The sequence below is a fragment of the Spinacia oleracea genome, chromosome 2 (assembly GCF_020520425.1).
Source record: "Spinacia oleracea cultivar Varoflay chromosome 2, BTI_SOV_V1, whole genome shotgun sequence".
In the NCBI taxonomy this organism is placed as follows: Eukaryota; Viridiplantae; Streptophyta; class Magnoliopsida; order Caryophyllales; family Amaranthaceae; genus Spinacia; species Spinacia oleracea.
The window spans coordinates 62,957,500-62,983,404 of NC_079488.1; the positions used below are offsets into that span (position 1 = coordinate 62,957,500).

The 25,905-nt window shown below is 37.9% G+C and overlaps 2 protein-coding genes across 17 annotated transcripts; both read left to right on the plus strand.

The window, feature by feature from the left end:
- Positions 1 to 9,886: 9,886 nt before the first annotated feature.
- Positions 9,887 to 15,928, plus strand: LOC130467890 (pheromone-processing carboxypeptidase KEX1-like). 4 transcript variants are annotated; one of them, XM_056836880.1, is made up of 3 exons: positions 9,887 to 11,315; positions 11,412 to 11,732; positions 11,807 to 11,884. In XM_056836880.1, exons 1-3 carry the CDS (start codon positions 9,919 to 9,921, stop codon positions 11,835 to 11,837), a joined length of 1,749 nt encoding a protein of 582 aa, XP_056692858.1. In that variant the 5' UTR covers positions 9,887 to 9,918; the 3' UTR covers positions 11,838 to 11,884. The 4 variants fall into 4 exon arrangements, with proteins under 4 accessions (XP_056692858.1, XP_056692859.1, XP_056692860.1 ...); XM_056836883.1 differs by lacking the exon at positions 9,887 to 11,315 and adding an exon at positions 12,002 to 12,930 and having other exon boundaries at positions 11,596 to 11,732; positions 11,807 to 11,906; XM_056836881.1 differs by lacking the exons at positions 11,412 to 11,732; positions 11,807 to 11,884 and adding an exon at positions 15,251 to 15,928.
- A 4,073-nt stretch (positions 15,929 to 20,001) lies between these two features.
- LOC110778989 (pentatricopeptide repeat-containing protein At3g18020) lies at positions 20,002 to 25,552 on the plus strand. Of its 13 annotated transcripts, none has more exons than XR_008927882.1 (7): positions 20,009 to 20,159; positions 20,469 to 20,565; positions 20,694 to 20,863; positions 21,036 to 23,079; positions 23,603 to 23,803; positions 24,591 to 24,758; positions 25,136 to 25,552. XR_008927882.1 is itself a non-coding variant. In XM_056836886.1 (4 exons), exons 2-4 carry the CDS (start codon positions 20,785 to 20,787, stop codon positions 23,625 to 23,627), a joined length of 2,145 nt encoding a protein of 714 aa, XP_056692864.1. In that variant the 5' UTR covers positions 20,002 to 20,159; positions 20,745 to 20,784; the 3' UTR covers positions 23,628 to 24,006. The 13 variants fall into 13 exon arrangements, 3 of the variants coding, with proteins under 3 accessions (XP_056692864.1, XP_056692862.1, XP_056692863.1); XR_008927883.1 differs by having other exon boundaries at positions 20,745 to 20,863; XR_008927887.1 differs by having other exon boundaries at positions 20,745 to 20,863; positions 21,039 to 23,079.
- The last annotated feature ends 353 nt before the right edge of the window (positions 25,553 to 25,905 follow it).

Here is a 25,905-nt window from a genome sequence, read left to right on the forward strand (position 1 = left end):
TCGCTGGGCGCAGCGCTCGTCGCACGCACAACAGCGCTCGCTGCGCGCGAGCGATCGATGCTTGGCGCAGCACTCGTGGCACGCGAGCTTACGCTCGCTGCGCGCGAGGCTCCGCACGCTTGCGCAAGGCAGTGCGCGCTGTGGCGCAGCTCGCTTGCTGCCCACACGCGACTGCTCGTGCCTTGCTCTCGCCCTCGCCCATTCGCCCATTGCACACAGCCCACGACACAAGGCAGGGCTGCTGCCTTGTGCTCGTGCACCATGGCCTTGCTCATTGCATTCGTACCGCATGGGCGACGAGCTCCCTTGCTCGTCGTCACATGCCCGCACTATACAACACCCCTTAAGGGTAACACGTAGCGTCCATTGCTTTGTGCGTGCAAGTTATATGAGCGAATCGCATAAAAAATTTAAAATTTATATTCAAAATTAATGACAAATTAATAAATAATATTAATTTCATAATTTCAGGGCGAAAAAATCGAAAATTTATTATTCAATTGATTTCCGATTAACATGGATTCAAGTCTAGATCATAAAAATTTAAAATTTAACATAAATTTACAATTTTTATGGTGGTTTTTAATCATAGGTATCTAATTAAATTATAACTAATTATGAAAATCAAATTAATTCTAAATTATTCCAATTTTCAACAAATTAATCATAATTACAAATTAGATTGCATAATTAACAAGGCTAGGCATTCAAACTTGTTAAACATATACAGTAGGTCAATCAAAAATTCAAGATTTATCAACAAGAATCGCAAATATTTAATTTAACATCTTAAATTTACGAAATTTTGCATTCGAAAAACTAAAACCTCCGAAAAGTCATAGTTAGGCTTCGAATTTGAGAATTCTGGGTTCAGCCGAAAAATTGTCTTTTTGTCAAAATTTTAGAATGCCTTTTACATGCGGAATTGACACAAAAATCACTCGATTTGGATGAGTAACGAAGAAACTGCCGAAAAACTGCGTACGTATAATTAAATAAACGCAATTTGCAATTAATTAACAATTACGAAAATTAATCACCCCTTTTAATTCTTGCAAATTTGTAATATTTAACCATGTTCATGCAATTTAGATTATGAAAATAATAAGAGGCTCGTGATACCACTGTTAGGTTATGATACATATGACAATTCATAAATCATGCGGAAAAACCATAAAGCCAGGAAAACATATTATTTACACATAATCATTTAGCATAGTTTAGATGCATACTCTTTGTTGCGTGCCTTCCCTAGCTGCGCCCGAACCGAACAAGAACAAGTCTTTAGGACTCCAAGTGTCGTCCCTCCGTAGATAGTCCACAACACGTCCGGATCCGCCTTAAGCTTGACCAACTAGGATCGCCCTTAAGGTACTTAGAATTTTCGGCACTTATAGGCAATTGTGTGACTGAATTTTTGCTCTCAAAAATCACTTTGAATACTTGAATACTCGATGTAAATATGTGACCCTAGGCACCTATTTATAGAGTTATGGAAAAGGATTTGGAATCCTATTAGGATACTAATTTATTTAATTATAATCCTACTAGGACTCTAATTAAATAAACTAAATCTTTTAGGATTAGATTTAATCATATGACAAATCCCGGTAGCCTTAGGATTCGAGTAACACACTTCGAGTGATACGCTAGCACCGCACGCAAGCCTTGCGACCCACGCACAGCGCCAACCCACTCGTCGCAGCCCCGCGCGCGCGCCAAGGCCATTGCTGGGCCTGGCCTTGCGCTGGACCGGGCGTGGCTTGGCAGCGTGTTTTTGGGCGCTTGGGCTTGCTGAGCGTAGGCCTGGCTTCGTGCTGGGCCTTCGTCTAGCAACTCTCGTCCGATGCTAATTTGTACGACGCGCTTCCGATTAAATTCCCGATTCCGGAATTTATTTCCGATACGAACAATATTTAATATTTCCGATTCCGGAATTAATTTCCGTTTCGAACAAATATTTAATATTTCCGTTTCTGGAATTATTTTCCGATTCCGATAATATTTCCGATTCTGACAATATTTCCGTTTCCGGCAATATTTCCGTTTCCGGCAATATTTCCGATTCCGGCAATATTTCCATTTCCGATAATATTTTCCGATACGTACCATGTTTCCGTTTCCGGCAACATCTACGACTTGGATTATATTTCCGATACGATCCATATTTCCGTTTCCGGCAATATCATCGTTTCCGGAGCATTCATTTCTTGCCTGTGACGATCTCAGCTCCCATTGAAACCAAGATCCGTCGATTCCGAATATCCATAGATGGAGTATTTAATGCCATTAAATACTTGATCCGTTTACGTACTATTTGTGTGACCCTACGGGTTCAGTCAAGAGTAAGCTGTGGATTAATATCATTAATTCCACTTGAACTGAAGCGGCCTCTAGCTAGGCATTCAGCTCACTTGATCTCACTGAATTATTAACTTGTTAATTAATACTGAACCGCATTTATTAGACTTAACATTGAATGCATACTTGGACCAAGGGCATTATTTCCTTCAAAGTGACCAACATTTGCTATCCAATCTGCTGCTCGATTGGCTTCTCGGTAGATATGCTTTATATCCCAATAATCGAAGAAATTGAGAATGTCTTGTATATCTTGAATGACGAAATGAAGCTTCCACGGGATTCTCCAAATTCCTTTTACTGCGTTGATGACCATCAGGTTGTCTCCTTCAATGTTGAGATTCTTAATGTTAAGCTTTTTAGCTTCTTGAAGCCCTTTGTGAAGCGCACAAGCTTCTGCCATAAAAGCTTGTGTAATGCCTAGATTGTAAGTATGAATGCTGATTGGGGCGCCGTTGTTGTCGCGAATAATGAAACCAGCAGCTGCTGAAGAATTTTTGCAGGATCCGTCAAAGTTGAGCTTGAAAGTACCGTGAGGAGGAGGGTACCAACGAACTAGGATAGGAGGATTGTGAGTAAAAGTTGTGCGGGTGTGTGAAGTGAAAGGGGTACCCTTAAGTTGATGCAGATCAAAATTAGTGCGAAACTGCCATTCTTTGAAGGCTATACTTGCTTTAAAGAAGACTCGGAAGGCATTAAAAATATTATTATTAAAGATGCAGTCATTTCTTTCTTTCCATAGTGCCCAGATGGTGAAAAGAAATTTACAAAAAGTTGTTGGGTAGCTTTTTAGATAGCGGATTGTATCAAAAAAGTCGTGGTTAGGGTTAGAGAAATCTAACCACCCTTTAGTGTGGTCAAGTGTCCAGACCTGCTTTGCATTTGGACACTGGATAAAAAGGTGATTAATATTTTCAACGTAGGTGTCACAGAGTGGACAACATTGAAAGGAAGAATGTTCCTTTTAAAAAGAGTATCTCTAGTAGGAATACTATTATGACAAATCTGCCAGAGGAAAATATGAATTTTTGGTGGTAGATCAAGTTTCCAGATCCAACGATACTCCCATTGGGGATGATTGTCCGGGATATCATGGGCTAACCAGGTTGCTGATTTAACTGAGAAATCTCCTTATGTCGTGGGTCCCCAGATTGGGATATCCCTTATGCTGGAAATAGGGATAGGAATTCCCTGAATTTTTTTAACCAAGTAAAGGGGGATGACAGTGAGGAGCTTGGGAATGTCCCATTCTTTTGAGTGAAGGATAAAGTTCGAAACGACAAGACTTGAATCAACTTGACTAATATTTTTGTTAAGAAAAGAAAGGAGATCAGTTGAAAAAGCCCAATTGTCGAGCCAGAAATTGATAGAATTTCCATTTCCAATTTTCCATCGGATTCCCTTCCTTAGTATCTCTCGTTGTTTCAAGATATCGCGCCAAATCTGAGAGTGTTGTTGGCTTGGTTTGCATTCGAAAAAGGAAGTGCTAGATAGATATTTCTTCCTAATAATTGTAGTCCAAAGACTGTTATTATTTTGAAGAATTTTCCAACCTAATTTAGCTATAAAGGCCTTGTTTAGAGGCATTGTACGACGCAAACCTAAACCACCTAGAGATTTGGGTTTGCACACAGTGGCCCAAGAAATCAGAGGCGTAGAGTTAGTTTGGGCAGTTTGTTTCCAAAAGAAGTTTCTATGGATTGAGTCTAGTTGTTTACAGGTCTTGTGAGGTAGCAGAAAGGAGGAGCAAACATAAGCTGGAAGAGCTTCTAAATTACTTTGGACCAGAATAGCTCTCCCTGCTTTGGAGAGATAATTTGCATGCCAAGAGTTAATCCTGCTTTCATTTTTTTGCAGGATATTAGCAAAATCTTGTCTAGTGGGTTTGTATGCAGAGAAATAGACTCCAAGATATCTTCCTAGAGACATGGACTTTGTCATAGAAAAGATATTTGCTAAGTTGTCTTTTCTTTGATTAGGAACCAGTTTAGAATAAACAATCGTTGATTTATGAAAATTAACAAGTTGGCCCGAAAGATCGCAAAACTCATTAATAGTATTCCTTAGGTTTTGGCATGCAGAGTTCGTGGCTTTGCAGAAAAGGAGACTATCATCCGCAAAAAGGAGGCAGGGAATTTTTGGTGTGCCGGGGGCAACTTTGATTCCCACCCCATTTGCCGGATTGGTGGTTTTCAAATTAAGCATAACGATGAAGACCTCCATACACAGAATGAAGAGATAGGGTGAGAGAGGGTCCCCATGACGTATACCCCGTGACGGGGAGAAGTGCTCCGTAGTAGCACCATTAATTTTCAAGGAATATGAGACTGTAGTGACACATGCTTTAACCGATTGAATCCATTGGAGTGGGAACCCGAAAGCTTCTAAAGTTGCCCAGAGAAAGTCCCATTCAACCCTATCATAGGCTTTTTCCATACCGAGTTTGAGTGCACACCAACCAATTTTGGACTTGGATTTTTGGAACGTATTAAGAATTTCTTGCACAATAAGTAAGTTATCATGAATGGATCTTTCTGGGGTGAACGCGTTTTGAAAAGGGCTTATATGGTTTTGAAGAACCGGGCTTAGCCTAGTTACCATCAGTTTGGCTATAGCTTTGTAAATGGTATTACACAAACTAATAGGTCTGAAATGATTAGGATTTTCTGGGTTATCATTCTTGGGAATAAGGGCAATGATTGTATGATTGAGAAATCTTGGGATTTTCCCATGGAAGAAGAAACCTTGTACTGCGGAGGTAATTTCTTTCCCAACAATAGGCCAGTAAGCTTGAAAGAATTTCGGGCCAAAACCATCTGAACCTGGTGATTTATCAGGATTCATGTCGAAGAACGCATCCTTGATTTCCTCTTCAGAAAAAGGAAGAACAAGATTTTGTTGTTCCTGAGCGGAAACAAAAGCCGGCAGGAAGGAGAGGTCAATTGATCTATGGGGGGAATATGTGATTTAAATCGATGTTTAAACGAATTTACAAGCATGTCTGAGACAGTTCTTGGGTCAGATTCCCACAAACCAACATCATTTTGTAGACGGAATATTGTATTTCTTGCTATGATTGATTTTGTCTTAAGGTGGAAGAAAGTAGAGTTTCTATCACCTTGAGTGAGCCACTGTTTTCTGTAGAATTTTTTCCAACTACTTTGCCCAAAAAGTAAAAGCTTTTCACGTTGCTTAATCATACGTTGAATGTGATTTTTGTAAATAGGGTTGTAAGGCTGTTGGATTAGTTTGATTTCTAGATCTTTAATTTTGTCGTTATTCACTTGGAGTTTGAAATTATTATTACCATACTTCTTCCTTGACCATTCTCGGAGCGAGTTTTTAATTGCCGCTAATTTTTCTTTGATTCTGAAGAAACGAGATCCTTGTTTTCTAGTTTTCCAGAGCTTGTAGACAATAGAGTGCGAATCCCCATCTAAAGTCCAGAGATTTTGAAATCTAAAGAGTTTGTTTTGATGGAGATTAGGAGATTTGGTTTCAAAGAATACTGGGGCATGGTCGGAGATGGAAAAAATTCCATATGAGATGATAGCTTGGGGGTACAGGTTCGCAAAATGTTGGTCAACAATAGCTCTATCTAGACGTTGAAGTAAAAAATCATCTTTGTTTGACTTCCAAGAGAATGATTTTTGTATACAGTTTATATCTATAGCATTAAGGTGCAGCATTAAATCAGGGAAACGTTGACACTGTCGTTGGGAGACTGGGTTGCCTCCAATTTTATCATCTGGAGAAAGGAGTTCATTAAAATCTCCAATAAGAAGCCATGGCATTGTTATGTTATCATAAAATGTTTTTAGAGATTCCCAAAAATCATTCTTTTCGTTTTCCTGTGCTGGACAATAAATCCCAGACACAAGAGATGTAAGATTGGTTGGTTTATGAAAGACTGTTAGATGAGCACATCTATTAGTAAGGATAGAGTTTGTAATTTTAATGTTGTCATCGTTCCATAAAACCCAGATGCCACCAAAGTGATTTAAGGGATCAATTATGAGTTTATGTTGAAACTTTAAGGTTTTGATAACATTTCTGCTATTTTGGTTGTTAGTCATCGTTTCTAAAACGAACAGAATGTCTGGTCTGAATTTATGTTTGATAAGGAGGAGTTCGGCTATTGCCTGATCGCGTTTATCCCCTTGAATATTCCAAGAGCAGATTCTCATTTAAAACTGATTTGAGTTAGAAATTGTACCAGTAATACCCCCAAGGGTAAATAAATTCTGATAATTATCATAAAAGGAGTTCCTGTGAGGAAAAGGACTCTAGACAAAAAATAAGCGGATGTTAAAATCCGGTTCCGATAAGAACTTTCGTTCTTAGGCGATTCTTGAGCGGAATTTGAAATCCGGTTCCAAAAGAGACTTAAGTCTTTATAATCAAAAAGTGTCCAAATGTTCGATCTTATGATCAAAATACATGAAAATAAATCTCTAAAATAAGAATGAACATAATTACAAAGAGTTAATTTTAAATTAACATTTAAATATATATTGGTCCTTTCTAAGTCGAGCAAGAGATTATAGAAATCGCACATAAGGCAAGGCCGTGCTGCAGCACCATGATCCAAATTATAACTCCAAAGGGAACCTGAATACGGCAGAAGACAAGTCAAAAGCACAAGCACGAAGCAAGCAGTGTACATCAAGATGAAGTGCAATAAACCATCAACATTTCCCATAGGGGGGAAAGGGACATTTCCCTCAGTCCCAAGATAAAAAGAAAACATGGGAACATCATAGGGTAAAGGCTCATGTACGGAATGTCTCACAAGAACGAGCTTCAACCTTGTAACTAGCATCCCAAGGGATGGGTTCCTAGTTAAGCAAAGGAGCAACAAACGGAGAACTGTTCCATGTACATTGGCAGGAACACTACAAGAAAGCGCGTGATTACCAACCGATTTTACCGACCGCCTAAAAAGGAGTCAGTAAAAATAAATTTATCAACCGATAATGAAGCAGTCGCTAAATTTACCGACCGATTGAAAAGCGGTTGGTAAATTTAAAATTTACCAACCGCCTTCGAAACGGTCGAAATATTAGCGACTGCTTTACCCCTATTATGACTAATGCGCAGTCGGTAAATATCCGACTATTATCAAAATAAATTTTAAATTTTACTAACCGCTTATTTAATATCTCCGACCAATAAGCGGTTGCTAAAAAAAAAAAAAGTAACTTATTCAATTACTGACCAACTATCTTTCACATTTCGAAAAAAGCAAAAAACAAATTTGGTTAGGCTCTCAACCTTACGTCGCAGCCCACGACGGAGCCGACGAGATTATCGTCAGCCGAACTAGGGTAAAACGTCGCCACCCTGCCCGTCGCCACCACCCAGCCGAGTACGCCACCCTGCCCGTCGCCGCCACCCAGCCGAACTACGTCGCAGCCCACGAAGCTTTATAATACACACCGCCCACCCGCGCAGAACTCCACCCGCCGGACCGGATTCCGTCGACGATTACTCAGCCGAATTCCGTCGACCCATTTCCCACCCCAGGTAAGGTTTGTTCTTAATTTTTCATAACATAATGCTTCAATTTTTCAAACCCTAACTTTGTTGTTTGTATCAAATGAAAGAATTACAGTTTTTCATTTCTAAATAATCCTCCAATCTAGGTAAATTTGTTTGGTTTATTGCAAGATTTAATTTTGGTGACTATCTTTCATTAAATTGAGCGATTTTCGGGTTTAATTGCTTGGTCTATTGCAAGATAGCATTTTGATGTCTATTGCGATTTTCGGGTTGAATATTCATCGAAACAGTGGATTGCTCTTTTGATTATCTTAGTCTGGTTCATGTTATTTTTACCTTGACGATAATTCTTTTGAAAATGCAACAATTTTTTGTTTTCTTCTATTTAGAGTTCGACCCAACTCAAATGACTAAATGAGATTAGTGGAACTTGAGTTGAGATTCGTGGAATACTAATAAGGTGTAAATTGTGGGATTAGTTATTGTAATTAAGAAAGTGCTCCAATAAAATTAATGACAGTAACATTTTAGGAGTATGTGAGTGATTCCTAGCTGTAATGGTGTCAAGTAGTTGAGATACAGACAATTATAATGGACCATCCGAGTCACTCACAACTCACATAATAAATGACAGAACTTAGCGAGCACAGTTATCATTCACTTATATCCATCACAAATTAAGCATAGTCTCTGCAATATGACTGGAAATATAGTTGTTGATCAGCAGATCGATCACTAATTAATAACTCATCCAACTATTCTTCATTTTTAACTTCAATTGAATTAGTGTAGTATTAGTTTCACTTTCAACCTTAATTTTCTTTTGAGTAGGTAAGAAGGTTCAACACATAAACTAATAATGAGGAATCATATCAAAACTTATATAATGTTTATTGTAAATGCATTTTATTATTTATATTTGATTTTTATCCTTATTGACTTGTGTTTAAGTAATTATTGATCTTTATATAAATTATAAGTAAATTATTGAACTTTATATAATTTATAAGTGCGTTTGAATAAATTATTGATCTTTATATCATTAATAAATTATTTAACTTTATATCATTAATAAGTATTGATTTTTATATAATTAATAAAATCAATTATTTGATTGTTTATTTAGAAAACTTCGAGCGGTAGTTAGACTATATAGTAGGTTTAGTAACATGATTAGTGTGAGATGTGTAGAGATTGGTTAGTAACATGTTTTTTGTGAGATGTGTAGAATTTGGTATCATGAAAAGAAGAGAGCGTAGTTGGATGTATGATAGACTCGACGGGCGCAATCTTAAGCCCGACTTTCTCAAGGGGGTTGGAGAGTTCATTGAGTTTTGCAAAGAGAATCCAACATGCAATGATGGTGACAAAATAAGATGCCCGTGCCCCTTGTGTGATAACAGGCGTTTTCATGATACTGAAACAGTTAGAGTACATTTGTACAAGAAGGGCTTTGTTCGTAATTACTATCAATGGATATGTCAAGGGGAAAGCTTAGTAGAGTCCTCGCGTGTTCAGCCAAATCAATATCGGGATATGGTTATTGATGCTCTTGGAAATAATCAAGAGCATTTGGTGAATGAAGAGGGTAATTCAGTTGAAGAAGAACCAAATGATGAAGCTAAGAAGTTTATAGACCTTCTAAAGGCAGCTGGAGATCCATTATATGAAGGGAGCAAACTCTCTGTGTTGGAGATGGCATCAAGAATTGCAAGTTTGAAATGTGAATTCAACTTACAACACAGGTGTGTGGATGGGTTTGCATCTTTGATGAATGATGCGATTCCAAATAACAACCAAATGGGTAGAACTTTCAATAGCACAAAGAAGGTTCTTGAGGGCTTGGAACTTCCTCATGAGAGGATCCACACATGCCCTAAAGGTTGTTTTCTCTTCTGGAAAGGCGATGCACAGTTAGATAAATGTAGAGTATGCGGAAGTGATCGGTATAAGAAGACTGCAGAGGGTAAGCTTATTCCAGCAAAAGTTCTAATCTATTTTCCAATCACACCGAGGTTGCAAAGGTTGTATGCTACCAAGAACATTTCGGAGGATATGACTTGGCATGCCAAGAATCCCCGAGTTCAAAACACCTTTGCACATCCTAGTGATAGTCAAGCGTGGAAGCACTTGGATACAACCTTTCCTAATTTCGCATCAGAGCCACGAAATGTCAGGCTTGGTTTGTGCACGGATGGATTTGCCCCCCATGGTAAATTTGGATCCCAATATTCATGTTGGCCAGTTATTCTTACACCATACAACTTGCCTCCATCGATGTGTATGAAAAGACCATTCATGTTCCTTTCTTTGCTCGTTCCCGGTCCTAAAAATCCTAAAGGAAACTTGGATGTGTACATGCAACCACTCATTGAAGAGTTGAAACAGTTATGGGAGGTTGGGGCTATGACTTATGACATCTCAAGCAAGCAGAATTTCAACCTCCGCGCAGCCCTTTTGTGGACTATTAGTGATTTTCCTGCATATGGAATGCTATCTGGATGGTCCACGGCCGGAAAGAAGGCTTGCCCTTATTGTATGGATAAAAGCAAGGCATTTTGGCTTGAACATGGAGGTAAAGTTTCATGGTTTGATTGCCATCGACAATTCCTTCCACATGATCACCCTTTTCGAAAGAATAAAACAGCTTTCTGCAAAAACAAAGTTGAAAATGGCATGGGTCCGCATATAATGTGTGGAGAAGAATTGTGGCAATGCGTGAAGGACTTGCCTAAAGCAACTGATGGTCCTGAAGCTCTTAAGAAGTTGAAGAGTGCCAAAATGGGTTGGTTCAAACAAAGTATTCTATGGGAACTCCCATATTGGAAGGATTTGCTTCTTCGTCACAACTTGGATGTCATGCACATTGAAAAGAACTTTTTTGACCAACTCATAAACACTGTGATGGATGTGAAAGGTAGCACCTCGGACACCACTAGTGCAAGGAAAGATATGGCTAAGTATTGTAAACGTCGGCAGTTAGAGCTTGGAAATGGAAATCAAACCATGCCAAAAGCACCCTTTGCACTTGACAAGGCTCAAAAGAAGGTGTTATGTGAATGGGTTCGAGACTTGAAATTCCCGGATGCTTATGCTTCAAACTTGAGCAGGTGTGTTAATCTTCAATCATGCAAGCTGTATGGAATGAAGAGCCACGATTGTCATGTCTTCATGGAGAGGTTACTTCCGGTTGCTTTGAAGGAGTTGCTTCCCTTGCATGTTTGGAAGGCAATTACAGAGATTAGTCAATTCTTCCGAGACTTATGCGCCCCCACTATCAAAGCGAGTGACATAGATCGCTTGGATAAGAATATAGCTGAGATCTTGTGCAAGCTAGAGAAGATTTTTCCACCTGCATTTTTCAACTCAATGGAACACTTGCCAGTTCATCTTCCACATGAGGCAAAGGTTGGTGGTCCCGTCCAGTACAGGTGGATGTACCCATTTGAAAGGTAATCAAAATAATACAAATTAGCGTAAATAAATTATTACTTTAAATATCTTATATGTTTACTAGTAACTATTAATCAAACTTACATAATTTATAGGTTTCTTAACCATTTGAAGCGTAAGGTTGGAAATAAGGCACGTGTAGAAGGCTCCATATGCAATGCTTACCTAATGGAGGAGATTACGAACTTTTGTTCCCACTATTTTCAACCTGAGGTTGACACCAAAGCAAGGGATCTAGGAAGAAATGTCCATTCGGTTGTTGAGAACCAACATGACGTTAATATCCCCGAGATGTTCAGGGTGGATTGTGGTCGTGCACCTACTAATGGCCGTTTGCGCTTCTTGCAAGACATGGAGTATGATCGAGCACATCTTTATGTGCTTGCAAACAGTGGCATCTTAGGTGAATATGAAAGGTAAAAAACTATAATTTAATTATTGTAAACTCTTCTAACGACGTATTTAACCTTTATTTCCTTAATTACCATAGGAAATTTGAGGAGCACATTCTCCAAACTTAACCTCACATAGTAATGGAGGATATTTGGAGTAAATGCGAAGCCCAGTTCCCTGAATGGTTTAAATCACATGTGAGATTAATTGTATTTTGCTTTTATTCATAAACAATATTACTTACACTAGTCATTGAAAGGAAAAAAAATTACTAACTAATTCTACGAATTAGGTTCTCCGGTCTTTGAGTCCTAATGATGTGACACGGGCGCTTGCGATGGGCCCCTCTAGACAAGTAAGGACATGGAGCCGGTTCTATGCGAATGGATATAATTTTCAAACTCATGACTACGGCAAACACAAGTCAACTATGAATTATGGAGTGTGTGTACAAAGTCCTGATGAAGTTGACTACTTTGGCATTTTGGAGGAGGTGGTTGAACTTTCTTATTGTGGTAAGCTTCAAGAGTACAAGACAATCTTGTTTAAGTGCAGCTGGATGGATTCCGTGAAGGGTATGAACATTCATGAACAATACAAACTTGTTGAGGTCAATCATTCTAAGAGATACCCAAAGTATGACCCGTTTGTATTGTCTTACCAAGTTAGTCAAGTATACTTTGCACACTACCCCAGTTTGAAGAGGGATAAAGCCCAATGGTGGGCTGTGTTTAAAACTAAGGCAAGGTCTGTGATTGATGCTCCGGTTGACTTAGACTTTCTACAAGAAGATGCAAATGAGGTTTCTTCAGCTCTTTGTGCTCCAGATGAGATCCCAGATTATGAAGATCAAGATGATGATGATGATGATGACGATATTAATGATGGTGATGCTGATAGTATGAGTGATGAGGATGAGGATGATGAAGATGAGGATGAGGATGATGGTGATGATGACATTGATGATGATGATGACGATGGTGATGATGATGATGCTGATGATTCTGATGGATACGACGATTAACTTGATATTGCTGATTTTGGTCCTATTTGGTTGTTTAATTTTAGGTTCAAGAAATATTATGTAGTTGTTTGGTAAACTTATGATTGGAGTTTGACATGTGTTGTCTTTTATGATTGAACTTTGAATTATGTTGTTGTTTATTGAACTTATCATTGAACTTTTTATTTTGGTTGTATAAATTTATGTTTGTTAGACAATCTGTAGTTGTTTGTTACTTGTTATTAGGTAATTATATATGTAGCGTAAGTTTATTAATGTTAATGCTTGGTTTGTGTTCCATTAAATAAACAGATGTCCAATCGATGAATTGTCTTTTATGATTGAAATTTGAGTTATTTAAACTTGGTTTGTGTTCTACTAAATAAACAGATGTCCAATCGAGGAGAACATTCAGCCATCCGCAGTCGTTTAGGTGCACGTGGAGGTGGTCGTGAAGGTGGTCGTGGAGGTGGCCATGGAGCTGACCATGGAGCTGGTCGTGGAGGTACTACACGGGTGACCCAACCCTCACTGGATACCTACTTTGATGATGACGAAACTCAAGGTGAATACTCTGAAGAGGTGGTACCTGATTCACAAGTAAATGAAGAAGCTGAGGATTCTGGAGTGGTTTGGATGGCACCGGGTGAACTTTGGTAAGATTTAGAGTTACATTTTAATTATTTTATCTCATGTATGAATTTTGTAAACTAACGTTACTTGTGTTATTTCCTATTCCACTATGTAAGGTTTGATCACAGTTCCATTTCGCGGGATATTACTAACGTCATCCAGAAATATTTCAAGAGTCCTTGGACGTGTTATACCAAAGTTGACAAGGATACAAAAGATCATTGGTTCACTCTGTTCAAGGTTTACACAATTTTATATCATGTAATGTATCACTTTTTATTTTTCAACTTGCTATAATTGTAACATAACAAAATATCCTTCTTTTCTTTTCTTTTGTGTAGAGGACCTATAAATGGTTGCCTGAGTTTGATCACCTTGCTGTGCGTGATTACCATGCAAATGCATATAAACGGGTTAAGTACATCCACTACCAAATAACAAGAAAGAGTAATGGAAGGAAGCCAGATTGGATGTCTGAGAAAGTGCATGCAGATATGATGAAGCACGTGGATGATGATGAATTCAAGAAAAGATCTGAGCAGGCTAAGAAAAATAGAAGAGGGGGTTCATTAACCAACAATGTTGAACCATCACATTTCCAAGGTTCCATTTCCACAACTGAGGCTGCAAAGAAAATGGTAAGTTTAATAATGTAACTAAATTTCATTTAACGTTGTTACTAATTTGATTATTCACAAAAATTACTTGTATAATTAGGCAAAGGAAAGTGGAGGTGTGATGCCTACAGCTGGTGACTTATATTTGAAGACACACACGAAGGAAGTACCGGGTAAAGGGAAAGTCCCTTGTAGTAGCAAAGCAAAGCAAATCAAGGTAACTTACTATTATTCAAACAAAGCTTATGAAACACGTTTTAAGTTTAAAATCAGCCCTTAGTTCTTTTAGTTGAAAATTGGGAGCGAAAATGCCTTATTTGGTCAATATAGGTCCTATATCGACAAAATATGACTTAAATGTGCTTACATTGATTCGAATGAGTTTTAGGAAGCTTGAATATGCCACACAAAACATGTAAATGGTTTGAAATGACAAGTTTGGTTCCTTAGCTCAAAGTTGGGCGAGAAAATGACATTTTAGACAAAATATGACCTATAACGAACAAATAGTCCTTAGATGTGAGTAAACACATTTGAATGTGACTTAGCAAGTTCAAACAAAGCTTATGAAACACGTTTTAAGTTTAAAATCAACCCTTAGTTCTTTTAGTTGAAAAATGGGAGCGAAAATGCCTTATTTGGTCAATATAGGTCCTATATCGACAAAATATGACTTAAATGTGCTTACATTGATTCGAATGAGTTTTATAGAGCTTGAATATGCCACACAAAACATGTAAATGGTTTGAAATGACAAGTTTGGTTCCTTAGCACAAAGTTGGGCGAGAAAATGACATTTTAGGCAAAATATGACCTATAACGAACAAATAGGCCTTAGATGTGAGTAAACACATTTGAATGTGACTTAGCAAGTTCAAACAAAGCTTATGAAACACGTTTTAAGTTTAAAATCAGCCCTTAGTTCTTTTAGTTGAAAAATGGGAGCGAAAATGCCTTATTTGGTCGATATAGGTCCTATATCGACAAAATATGACTTAAATGTGCTTACATTGATTCGAATGAGTTTTATAGAGCTTGAATATGCCACACAAAACATGTAAATGGTTTGAAATGACAAGTTTGGTTCCTTAGCACAAAGTTGGGCGAGAAAATGACATTTTAGGCAAAATATGACCTATAACGAACAAATAGGCCTTAGATGCGAGTAAACACATTTGAATGTGACTTAGCAAGTTCAAACAAAGCTTATGAAACACGTTTTAAGTTTAAATGTGCTCCATTTAATATATTTTTTATGCATGGGTGATAATCATTTTAATTCTTGTAGGAAAACTATGAAAAAAATGTTGCTGAATGTGTTGAAAAAGGCATTGCTAAAGATCCCAACCAAATCTACTTTGAGACAGTAGGTGGGAGAAAGAAGGGAAAGGTCCCCGGGCTGGGTAGTGGAGCCTCTCTATACTTTGCACCATCTAGAAGGGGTGGTAGTTCTTCTAGCTCATACACCCCATCTATTTATTATCAAATGTCATCTCGATTGGAAGAGACTCAACAACAGTTGACCCAAAAATCCATTGAGCTTGAAACAACAAAAAATCAGATGTTAAAGGCTATGGAGGACGATCTACTTTTGAGGCAAAGGGAGAGAGAAGAAAGAGAAGCAGAGCGACTACAACACCAAAGGGAGATGGAAAGGGAGAGACAAGAGAGAGAAAGGGAGAGACAAGAAAGAGAAGAACATGCCGCCCAGATGAAAAAGGCAATGGAGTCTTACGAGCGGATGTTCAGTCAGTGTACTGGTTTTCCTTTCTCGCAGTCGCAGGACCCTCGAGATCCAACCGGAGGCGGGACACCTTTGTGTTAGGTAGTTAGTATTCTTGTATTAGTTTGAACTAGTTACAACTTTTCGTATTAACATGTTTGAACAACATTATGTGTATTATGAATCTTTGTTGTATGACTTTGAACATGTTTAATATTATAACATCGAGCAGGTTTCATACGATTTTACAGAATTTATATAAATTCGTATATATACAGGCATATATAATATTTAAAGGTACATATATAATATTTATACAGGCATATATAATATTTACAGGTACATATATAATATTTATACAGGTATATATGCGATTTTACAAAATTGGCTGCAAATGATATTTGCATAATTACCGACCGCAAAGGCAGTCACAAATTTAGTGACCGCCACAAAAGCAGTCACTAATTTAGTGACCGCCCCCAAGGCAGTCACTAATTTAGTGACCGCCAAAGCAGTCACTAAATTAGTGACCACCACCAAGGCAGTCACTAATTTAGTGACCGCCACAAAAGCAGTCACTAATTTAGTGACCGCCACGAAGGCAGTCACTAAATTAGTGACCGCTACCAAAGCAGTCACTAAATTAGTGACCGCCAAGCGGTCGCTAATTTAGTGACCGTCAAGGCGGTCGCTAATTTAGCGACTGCCTTAGCGGTCACTAATTTAGTGACTGCTTTGGCGGTCACTAATTTAGTGACTGCTTTGGCGGTCACTAATTTAGTGACTGCTTAGGTGGCGGTCGCTAATCCTGTCGGTAAATTTTAGCGACCGCCTTCCAGTTGGAGTTTCCTAAATTACCGTCCAGGTGAAAACTGACCGCCTTTTTGCGACCGCTGGCGGTCGCAAAATCTTTTACCAACCGTTTTTCGCGTTTTACCAACCAATTTTAGCGGTTGGTAATTAATCAATTTCTTGTAGTGGAACACAATTCGGGACAAAACAACAACACAAATCAGAGTATATGAGCTCATCATAAGTCAGGGGCCAACAGTAATCAAAAGCAAAAGAAGCATCTTCATTAAAGTTCCTGCACTGCAACCCAGTATTACAATCACTAATTTCAGAATTAGAAAAAGCAGCTAGAGTACAAAACCTAGGATCAGAAGCTAAAACATAACAAGAGATATAAGTAAAATACTGAATCAAATATGCTTGAAAGATAACATTTCTCATAGAACACCACCAATGATTCATGAAAGACTTCAGAGACGCGCATAGGCAGTAGCAAAAGGCTGGGTCAAGGTTGAGATATGCATGACGGCTCACAAAAAAGCAGTGCAGGACTAACATCACTTAAGTAGAGGGGGAGGAAGGAGGAGAGATGCTGATGGAATCTCTCTTCCTTCTTTTCTGCATATCCACAGGTTTCTCAAACATCCCAGAGTTGAAGAATTCTATATGATCATCAATATTATCCATATCCTCATCAATTATGTTAAGAGGGTCCTCATACTTAGTTGAATTTGACTTAGAATAAGGAGGAGGGGGGATAACATCCTCAATATCATTAACCATTTCAGCAAGACAGTTACTAACAGCTGGAGGATTAAGAGTCACAGTATCACCAGTTGACACCATGAAGTCATTCAGTGCCCGGAAGGGGTTTTCAACTGGTAGAGGGTCACCAGCTACCACCACTGCCTTTGAGACATTTTGCTTGGAAGAGACCGGAGGCACATAAGGGTGAAATCTAGACCTGATGCTTTTAACAAAAACTCGAGGCTTGGCTCTTCTCTTAGGGACAACAGTACACCATTCAACAGAAGCAGTAGAATCAGGGGTAGTGGGGGCTGACAGAGAAGTAGAATCCATTTTGGCCACAACTAATTCAAGACATGGGGGTGGTTTCTTAGGACAAGCACTCATAGTATGTTTCGGGTCACCACAAAGAGGACACACTTCCCATACACCCTCATAAGAGAGGAAGAAATCAAGGGTGTGGGTCCCAAAGTTAAGAGAAATAGAACGCGGGATAGGTTTGGAAATGTCCAGGTTGAGACAAACACGAGCGAACTGCCATTTTTCAACATTTTCACGAGTATAACGGTCGAGTTTAATAGGTTGACCCACTGAACTGACTATTTGAGTGAGGTGTTGCCAGGCCCAATACTCCGTAGGCAAAAAAGGGATTTTGACCCATTGATCCACACGAGTAATACGGGAGAATTGGGCTTGGAACCCAGCAACCCAGGGGAGGAGGACAAAGTTTAGGCCTTGGACAAACCAAGGTCTACCATTCCAAACAGCAAGCTTATCATCAGGATTAGAGAATTGAATAAGAAACCACCCATTCCCCAAATACCTAAATTTTACCTGACCAGCATAAGAAGACCACTCCTTAGATAACCTAGCAATGACACCAGCTTGAGGAACATACTCCCCCCAGGGTTTACCATAGAAACAAGTAGTCTCCATATCATGCACTTCAGAATTAACCAACTCAGGGGCAGGAAGAGAGATTACAGCGAGAGGGTTAATGTGAACCTCTGAAGCAGGAGGGTGTGGAGAGTCCTGAGGTGGGGTAGGGGGAGCATTAACAAAACAGTGACTTCCCATTGGTTCGGATTCTGGAGCAGGGGTATGACTTGGACTATCAGGAATGTTGGAATGTTGAGGTTCAGAGGAAATTGTAGCAATGTTCTTCGAGAATTGAGGCATAGTTAATATCAGAAGGTTTTTCAGACATTAATAAGTAGGAGTGATTGAGAGACAAAGAGTATTTGGGGGATAATTCAGAGTTTATGAGATGACAAGAACTAAGAGTGAGAAGGAAGGGACTGGAGTGATCATAAATGAGCAAACTGAACAAGTATTTATAGCCCAGAGGGGAATGCAGTAGATAAACAACCAAACACCTAGACAACACAATGGTGGGGGTAAAAATGGTAAACACCACAACAAACCAACATTTTGAACAAAAGATTAAACGACAGTACATAGAACTCAAATTAGACAAGAGATAACATAAAGTGTGCTCAACCAACTTAATTAAATAATTTAGGCATGCAAATAGAATTAGCAAGGCAATTAAGGCACAAATAATCGAAACTTGGGGGCCAAGGACACCAACAATCCCAGAAAACCACAAGTCATAATTACTCAAGGAAACTTGTTGTAGACGATTCTTATACCAGAGGCACAAAACTTTAGCAAAGAAGCAGATAACACACAAACGACAAGAGCATAGATAAAATCGACCAATTAAAGGCCGTATTAAAGACTTTCCTGAGGTAATTAGCGGAGCACTTTGAATAATCCAACACGCAAAAACCTCAGCTCGCAACCATCGAGGCCACCCCGCTTCGTTATTGGCCCAGAAAATCTCAAAAAAATTGAGATTTAAACAAAAAATCCAGTAATTCAAAGGATCATCATTAATTTTTTCGAAAACCCAAAAAATTGGCTCATCAAAGACGATCAAAATCCACTGCACCAGATCTAAGGGTGTATAATTTTTTGAAAGGAAATTAATTTGGGAAAAGCTAAATAAATAGAGAGTAGGGTAATAATTAGTGTGGAAAATACGCGAAGTATAGCCATCTCTGGGGAGATGAAGAGATCTAACAAGATTTTGATGGAGCAAAGGGGACGAATGGAGAAGAAGGCAGGAGGCGGAAAGTTTATGCTAGGTTTTGGTTTTGTCAAAAAATGCTTAGATATCTCATAGGTTTTATTTCTCTCTCTCACTCTAGACTTTCTCTCTCTTAGACTCATAAGAACGCCAACTCGCCAAGGGTAAATAAATTCTGATAATTATCATAAAAAGAGTTCCTGTGAGATAACAAAATTATTTTACTATTAAAAACCTAATTAAAAAAAAATACTCTATGTGCATGGTCCATTAAAGGTTTTCCTTTCTATTCTCTCCCAGTCCCTTTCAAGATTCAATTTACTTTACCCTGTCTGAACCCAACGCACCCTTATTGTTTTATAATTTTCAAAAGGTCTTGCGCGCACAAGGTGTATAATAAATTTATTGTACACCAAGATAACTTTAACCCTTTTCTTTGTAACTTTAACCTAGTTTTGATTAACTTTTATATTAGTAAAAAAAAATTGATAGATAAATATTTTAAATGGTTAAATGATTAATTTTATACATTATTAGTGATTTTGAAGAAATAAGTTTTACTAAAATGAAAAAATTTATCACTTAAAAATAGATAACTTTTACATATATAAGCTTAACTTTTAAGCATTTTGGGTTAACTTTTACTTTGGTGTACAATATTTATCGTACACCCATTGTAAATAAGAATTTGTGTATAATTTTTCATCCTCTCCATCGCTGGTCAATGTCTGTTCTTCAGGTATTCGATTTTAATGGTGGTTGTTCTCCTTTCCTCTCTCCTCTGCAGTCATCAACATTAAAACATAGATTCACATAAATATGCTCAAATTCACTAAATTCCAGGTACTTTCTCAAATTCACTTTCTTGCCTTGAGTACCTCTTCAATTTAGTAAATTAAATGTTGGTTGTTTGATATTGATGTATTTTACTCACTCAATTTTATTATATAATTGTGTATCCTGTCAAAATCTTGGCTAATTGATCGAAATGGGACTAGAAAGATTGTCACATGAGCGGATGGATTTCTCTCGAAAGAATCCTCCAAAAAAGTGATAGGAAATAAACGGAATCGATACCTGCAGTTCTTTATTATTGGGTTTTGGCGAAAAGTTTGGCAGTCATTTTTTCTAATTACCTGAATGTTGCTACAGGTTATTTTTCAATCGAATTTAGAAAATGGTTCTTGTTTATACCGTTCTGGTAATCTGGCCAAAAAATGTTGTGGCATCTTTGATCTTCTTCTAACTTGTAAGCTTCAGAAACCTGATACCAGTGTCTGTAACTTTGTTGTAGTAACTAATGAATTCTATGAAAATATTTATAGCAATATCAGAATTTTGCAACTGACACACAATTTATCAACTTTCATTTGCCAGTGCTGACCTTGTTGCCTTTGTTCTGGTCTTTGTACCACAACTTCTCTCTAGAATCTTGAAAATTCCCTGCGATTCCTTTTTCTGCAAATAAATGAAGACGGTAGTGAAGCGAATTTGCATTCGGGTTCATTTCATAAAACCACTACCCAAATCAGACTTCCAGAGAAAAGGTCAGATCCCCCCCCCCCCCCCCCCCCCCCCTGTTTTCTATTTTCCTTGAATTTATAGATCCTTTTTTGATTAATTTAAGTTTTAGATGAGGTTTACCTTATGCCTGCGCAAAACATTTGTTACTGCAAAATTATAACTAAATCATTTGTTTCTCATTACCTCCTAAAAAAGCAGCAAGATTTGTAAGCTATATGCCAACCCCAAAACAAGAAGAACAAGGGGTGGAAGAAGTAAACTTGGACAGTGAAAGCATATTAAACAGGACATACTGGACAAGAAGGATTCATAAGCTATGTGCCATTGATGGAAATGTCGACGAGGCCCTTTGTCTCTTGGACTGCCTCCGCCTCCGTGGCTATCGTCCTAACTCTCTAAATCTCAGCAGTGTAATCCATGCCCTTTGTTGGTCCAAACGTTATGCTGAGGCACACCAGCGATTCCTCTTCTTTATTGCCTCTCATTGCATCCCAGATGAGCGCATGTGCAATGTCCTCATTGCTAGATTACTTGATTCTCGAACCCCACATGTTACATTTGATTTGGTTCAGAGTTTGATCAATGTGAACCCTGAGTTTGTTCCCTCTTTGATGAATTATAACCGTTTGATTGATCAGTTTTGCAAGTCATCGGAGCCTTGTGTAGCTCATAGGATTTTGTTTGACATGGTTAATAGGGGGCATTGTCCAACTGTTGTTTCCTACACTACTTTGATTAACGGGTATTGTATATATGGTGAGATGGGACCTGCATTTATGCTCTTTAATGAAATGTTCAAGAAGGGAGTAGCGCCTAATTCGTTGACTTATAGTGTTTTGCTTGGCGGGGTTTTGCGGAGTGGTGATGCACAATTTGGGAAGAAATTGATTTTTCAGCTGTGGGAACAGATGAGAAAGGATGATAATCCATCTGTTAATTGTGCATCATTTGCCAATCTTATGGATGTTTTGTGCAGGGAAGGATTTTGTCATGAAGTTTTCCGAATTGCTGAAGATATGCCTCAAGATAGAAGTGTTCCTGAGGAATTTGCTTATGCTCAAATGATGGATTCTCTGTGCAGAGCTGATAGGTATCATGGAGCTTCAAGGATAGTGTATATTATGAGAAAAAGAGGGTTTAAACCAAGCTTGACAGCATATAATTCTATCATTCACGAGTTAAGCAAGGATGGGGGGTGTATGAGGGCTTTCCAGCTGTTTCAAGAAGGAATTGCATTTGGCTATGTGCCATCTGAATATACATACAAGATCTTGGTAGAAAATCTTTGTCAAGATGGTGATATAACCAAGGCAAAGGAGGTTCTGCAATTCGTTCTACAGCTGACAACTGTGGACCAAACTAGAACCTATAATATATATATTAAAGCTATATGTCTTACCAACAATGCAACAGAGCTCCTAAACACACTTGTTTCCATGCTGCAAGCACAATGTCAGCCTGATGTGATCACTCTTAATACCGTTGTTAATGGGTTATGCAAAATGGGAAGGATTCAAGACGCAATGGAAATATTTAATGATATGATGCTGGGTAAATTTTGTGCACCTGATTCCATAACTTTCACTATTCTAATTAGTGGGTTATTGAACGCTGGAAAAATCAAAGAAGCTCTTGTTCTATTGCATGAGAAAATGCCAAAAAGACATATCAGGCCCAGTGTTGTGACTTATAATGCAGTTATTCGAGGATTATTCAAGCTTAAGAATGTTAATGATGCTATGGAAATCTACAGAGCCATGGTAACCCAAGGTTTGAATGCTGACAGCACCACTTATAGTATAGTTATTGACGGGCTTTTTGAGGCTGGGCGATTAGATGAGGCCAAAAGATTTTGGGATGAAATAATATGGCCTTCCAAGATTCATGATAGTTTTGTTTATTCTTCCGTATTAAAAGGACTTTGCCGGTGGGGTAGGTTGGATGAGGCTTGCGACTACTTATATGAGCTAGTAGATTGTATGGTATCACCTAATATTTTCAACTATAACATTTTAATTGACTGCGCTTGCAAGTTGGGCTTGAAGAAACAAGCTTACCAGATAGTCGGAGAGATGAGGAAGAATGGGTTATCCCCAGATGCTGTCACTTGGAGGATCCTTGACAAATTGCATAGAAACTTTCAACTAGAAGAACAAGAAGAAAAATATCACTGTCTCAATGTACAACTTTCCGACAGCAGAGTTTCAGAAGACAAATATGTTGACAGCAATATGGAAGTGTAAGAATGAGTACTTATCTTTTGTCTAATCTTGGAATTCAAGGGAGTTTGTGAATTCTATTGGAGTTTTTTGTTTTTGTTTTTCCTTCTTTTTATGGAAAATTCTTTAGTTAAACAAATGACATTTCCTTGTTTCTTTTAGGTTTCCCTGGCTCAGAGTTATGATAATGATTCTTTACTCATGAAATCCTGATTCTATAACGAGTCTCATATCTTTGTTCTCTCCCCTCATTATTTGTGTTTCCAAGATTCTTCTTTTCTAACATTTACTTTGTTTTTCCTTTCATCTTTATTATTTCTGTTTGGTATTCAAACTACTTAATAAAATGTTTGGCATTAATTCTTTACATCAACCTTATATAAGCTTCTTTCTTGTTTTTATTCTCTTCTGTAAATCTGTAATTGAGGGTTTTAAAGTTCTCTTAGGTTTGGGTTTGAAGCTTTTGTGTTGTCAAATCCGACAATTAGCTTTCTTCAGGGTTTTGATATTTCCTATTGAGACATATGGTTTGTATTTTGTCAGGGCTATGTTCCATCCTCCATTTTAGATGAGAGAAGTGGAAATCGTTCCAATTAGATGGGAAATGGAAATAAAAGGCATCTTGTTATAGAAGTTCCGTCTTTGACCAGAGCTTAAAGGTTTGATATCATTGACAGAATAAAAAAGCATCAAAGAGTGCCTTGATGTTTGTCCGTACTGAGATCATGTCTTTGGCTAACAGAGGTAACTACCATTTCCTCCTCATAGTCGGCTTGTCTATTCATTGTCATTTTTGAGTTAATGGTCAACTCTTAATACAGAGTAGCAATTTTGATTTGTAATAGCTACCGAATCAACTAGATCCCGTTTCCATTTCCTTTTTTGAACTACTCTGTATCACAACTTAGTTTCCTTTGGGTATTATGAGAATTTATTTAGTGGAGACCCTTATGCTGATTTGTTTTATTGCTGCCTGGAAGGCTTTGAAGTCTGTCCAAACTCTGAATATTGTTGCTAATTAGTTATTCTACATTTTATTTGTAGTTGTTTTGAGGTCCTTGATGAACATCTCTTATCAAATCCGAGAATGACAGAACAGAGGCTATTCAGGAGCCATAATCTAATTATACCGATTAGTAGTATGAGTACGACTAGCCAAGTACTCCTCATTGTCCTCAACACTCAGTTATCATAACTCAGTTATCATAACTGTGTTGGCTGCTGATCGGTTGATATCTCTTCATCACTGGTGATAAAGTCGTTGAATTGATTAAACCTTAATTTGTGTCATACTTTCGTGTGATTGATACTCAACTTGCCTGATTCGACATCTATATCATCCAATATCGCTGTAGATTCTCCACCATTCGTGCATGCAACAAACAATGCCGCCAAATCATGACCGGAAATCACCTTCACATCTTGGCTTATTGATATTGTTAACTATTATGCTAATTTCACCCAAAACTGGTTTCATTTTCTGAGTCAAATTCTAAAATCTTATCTGAATATTCACTTTTTTTTTTGGCAGTAATTACAAACAGGCAAGAGAGAAAAGGCAAGAAAAAACAAGACAACAACAACAGACTACCTAAGTCTTCTGAAATCAGCAGCCATTCCCTTTGCGTTCCTAATCTTCTCCCTGTTGCATTTTTCTATTACACAATAGTCCAGACCATTAGATATTCGTCTGATTTCGGTAGTGTTCTCTTCACTTGAATTTCACTTATCTTATCTTATTTTATCTTATTGGCCCTGAACTTATCTTATTTTATCTTATCTTATTGATCCTTATTTTATCTTATCTGAACTTATTGACCCTTATCTTATCTTATTTTATTGACCCTTATCTTATCTTATCTCATTGACCCTTATCTTATCTTAATTATCTTATCTTATTGAAACTTATAGTATTACCTTATGTAATATTTACCTAACCTTATCTTATCTTATTGGCCCTGAACTTATCTTATTGACCATGAACTTATCTTATTTTATCTTATCTTATTGGTCCTTATTTTATCTTATCTTATTGGTCCTTATTTTATCTTATTGGTCCTTATCTTATCTTATCAGAACTGAAATAAGTGAAAATAAGGCGAAGAGAATAGAACCTTCTCCACATAAGGTGACCAGATCAAGTCTGCAAGCAGGGTAGCTTCTAAGGGCATTAATAATACCCATACAGTTTGTGTAAATTTTTATACTTCGCATATGGAGAGAGACAGCTTGTTGTAATCCAATCAAAACAGCCTTCATTTCTGCTTGGCAAGCATCCAGAGCTTCAACTTTCTGAACATCTTTAGCAACCATTCTGTTATTATCATCAATGATCCACCCAATCGCTGCAACAGCATAACCTTTCTTCTTGATTCTCTTCCATGACCCTGCAATGATAAGGTTGACAAACACTGGAATATGAGTTCCTTTTAGATGAAACTGATGATTTATACCAAGCTGATGGTCACTGCTTCTTTTAGGCCACTTCTTTTAGGCCACTGCTTCATCCTAGAGGCCTCCACTGCTTCTTTGACATGCTTACCGATCAAATACATAATACTTGTGGGGTTAGGATCAATCCTCCTGAAGATGATATCATTTCTATGCAGCCATATTGACCATAAAACAGCCGTAAAGATTGTAGTGCCCGTCTTCTTTCCAAAAGAAAATGTATTTACTTGTATAATCATTCATCCAACACGATAAAGAATATATTCAATCGACAACCGAATGTTTTTTTTTCAGGAATTTTTTTTTACAGGAACATGGAGAAGTTGTTAAGAGAGAGAAGATAAATAAATTAAATTGAACGTGGGAATGAAGGATTTTTAATTCATTTTTTTGAT

Coding starts and splice junctions, on each gene's coding strand:
- LOC130467890 (XM_056836880.1), top strand. CDS start 9,919: ATGACTTGGCATGCCAAGAATCCCCGAGTTCAAAACACCTTTGCACAT. Junction 11,316..11,411: donor TGGATGTACCCATTTGAAAG/GTAATCAAAATA, acceptor CATAATTTATAG/GTTTCTTAACCATTTGAAGC. Junction 11,733..11,806: donor ATCTTAGGTGAATATGAAAG/GTAAAAAACTAT, acceptor TAATTACCATAG/GAAATTTGAGGAGCACATTC.
- LOC110778989 (XM_056836884.1), top strand. CDS start 20,785: ATGAAGACGGTAGTGAAGCGAATTTGCATTCGGGTTCATTTCATAAAA. Junction 20,864..21,035: donor ATCAGACTTCCAGAGAAAAG/GTCAGATCCCCC, acceptor CTCCTAAAAAAG/CAGCAAGATTTGTAAGCTAT. Junction 23,080..23,602: donor GTTGACAGCAATATGGAAGT/GTAAGAATGAGT, acceptor GTATTTTGTCAG/GGCTATGTTCCATCCTCCAT.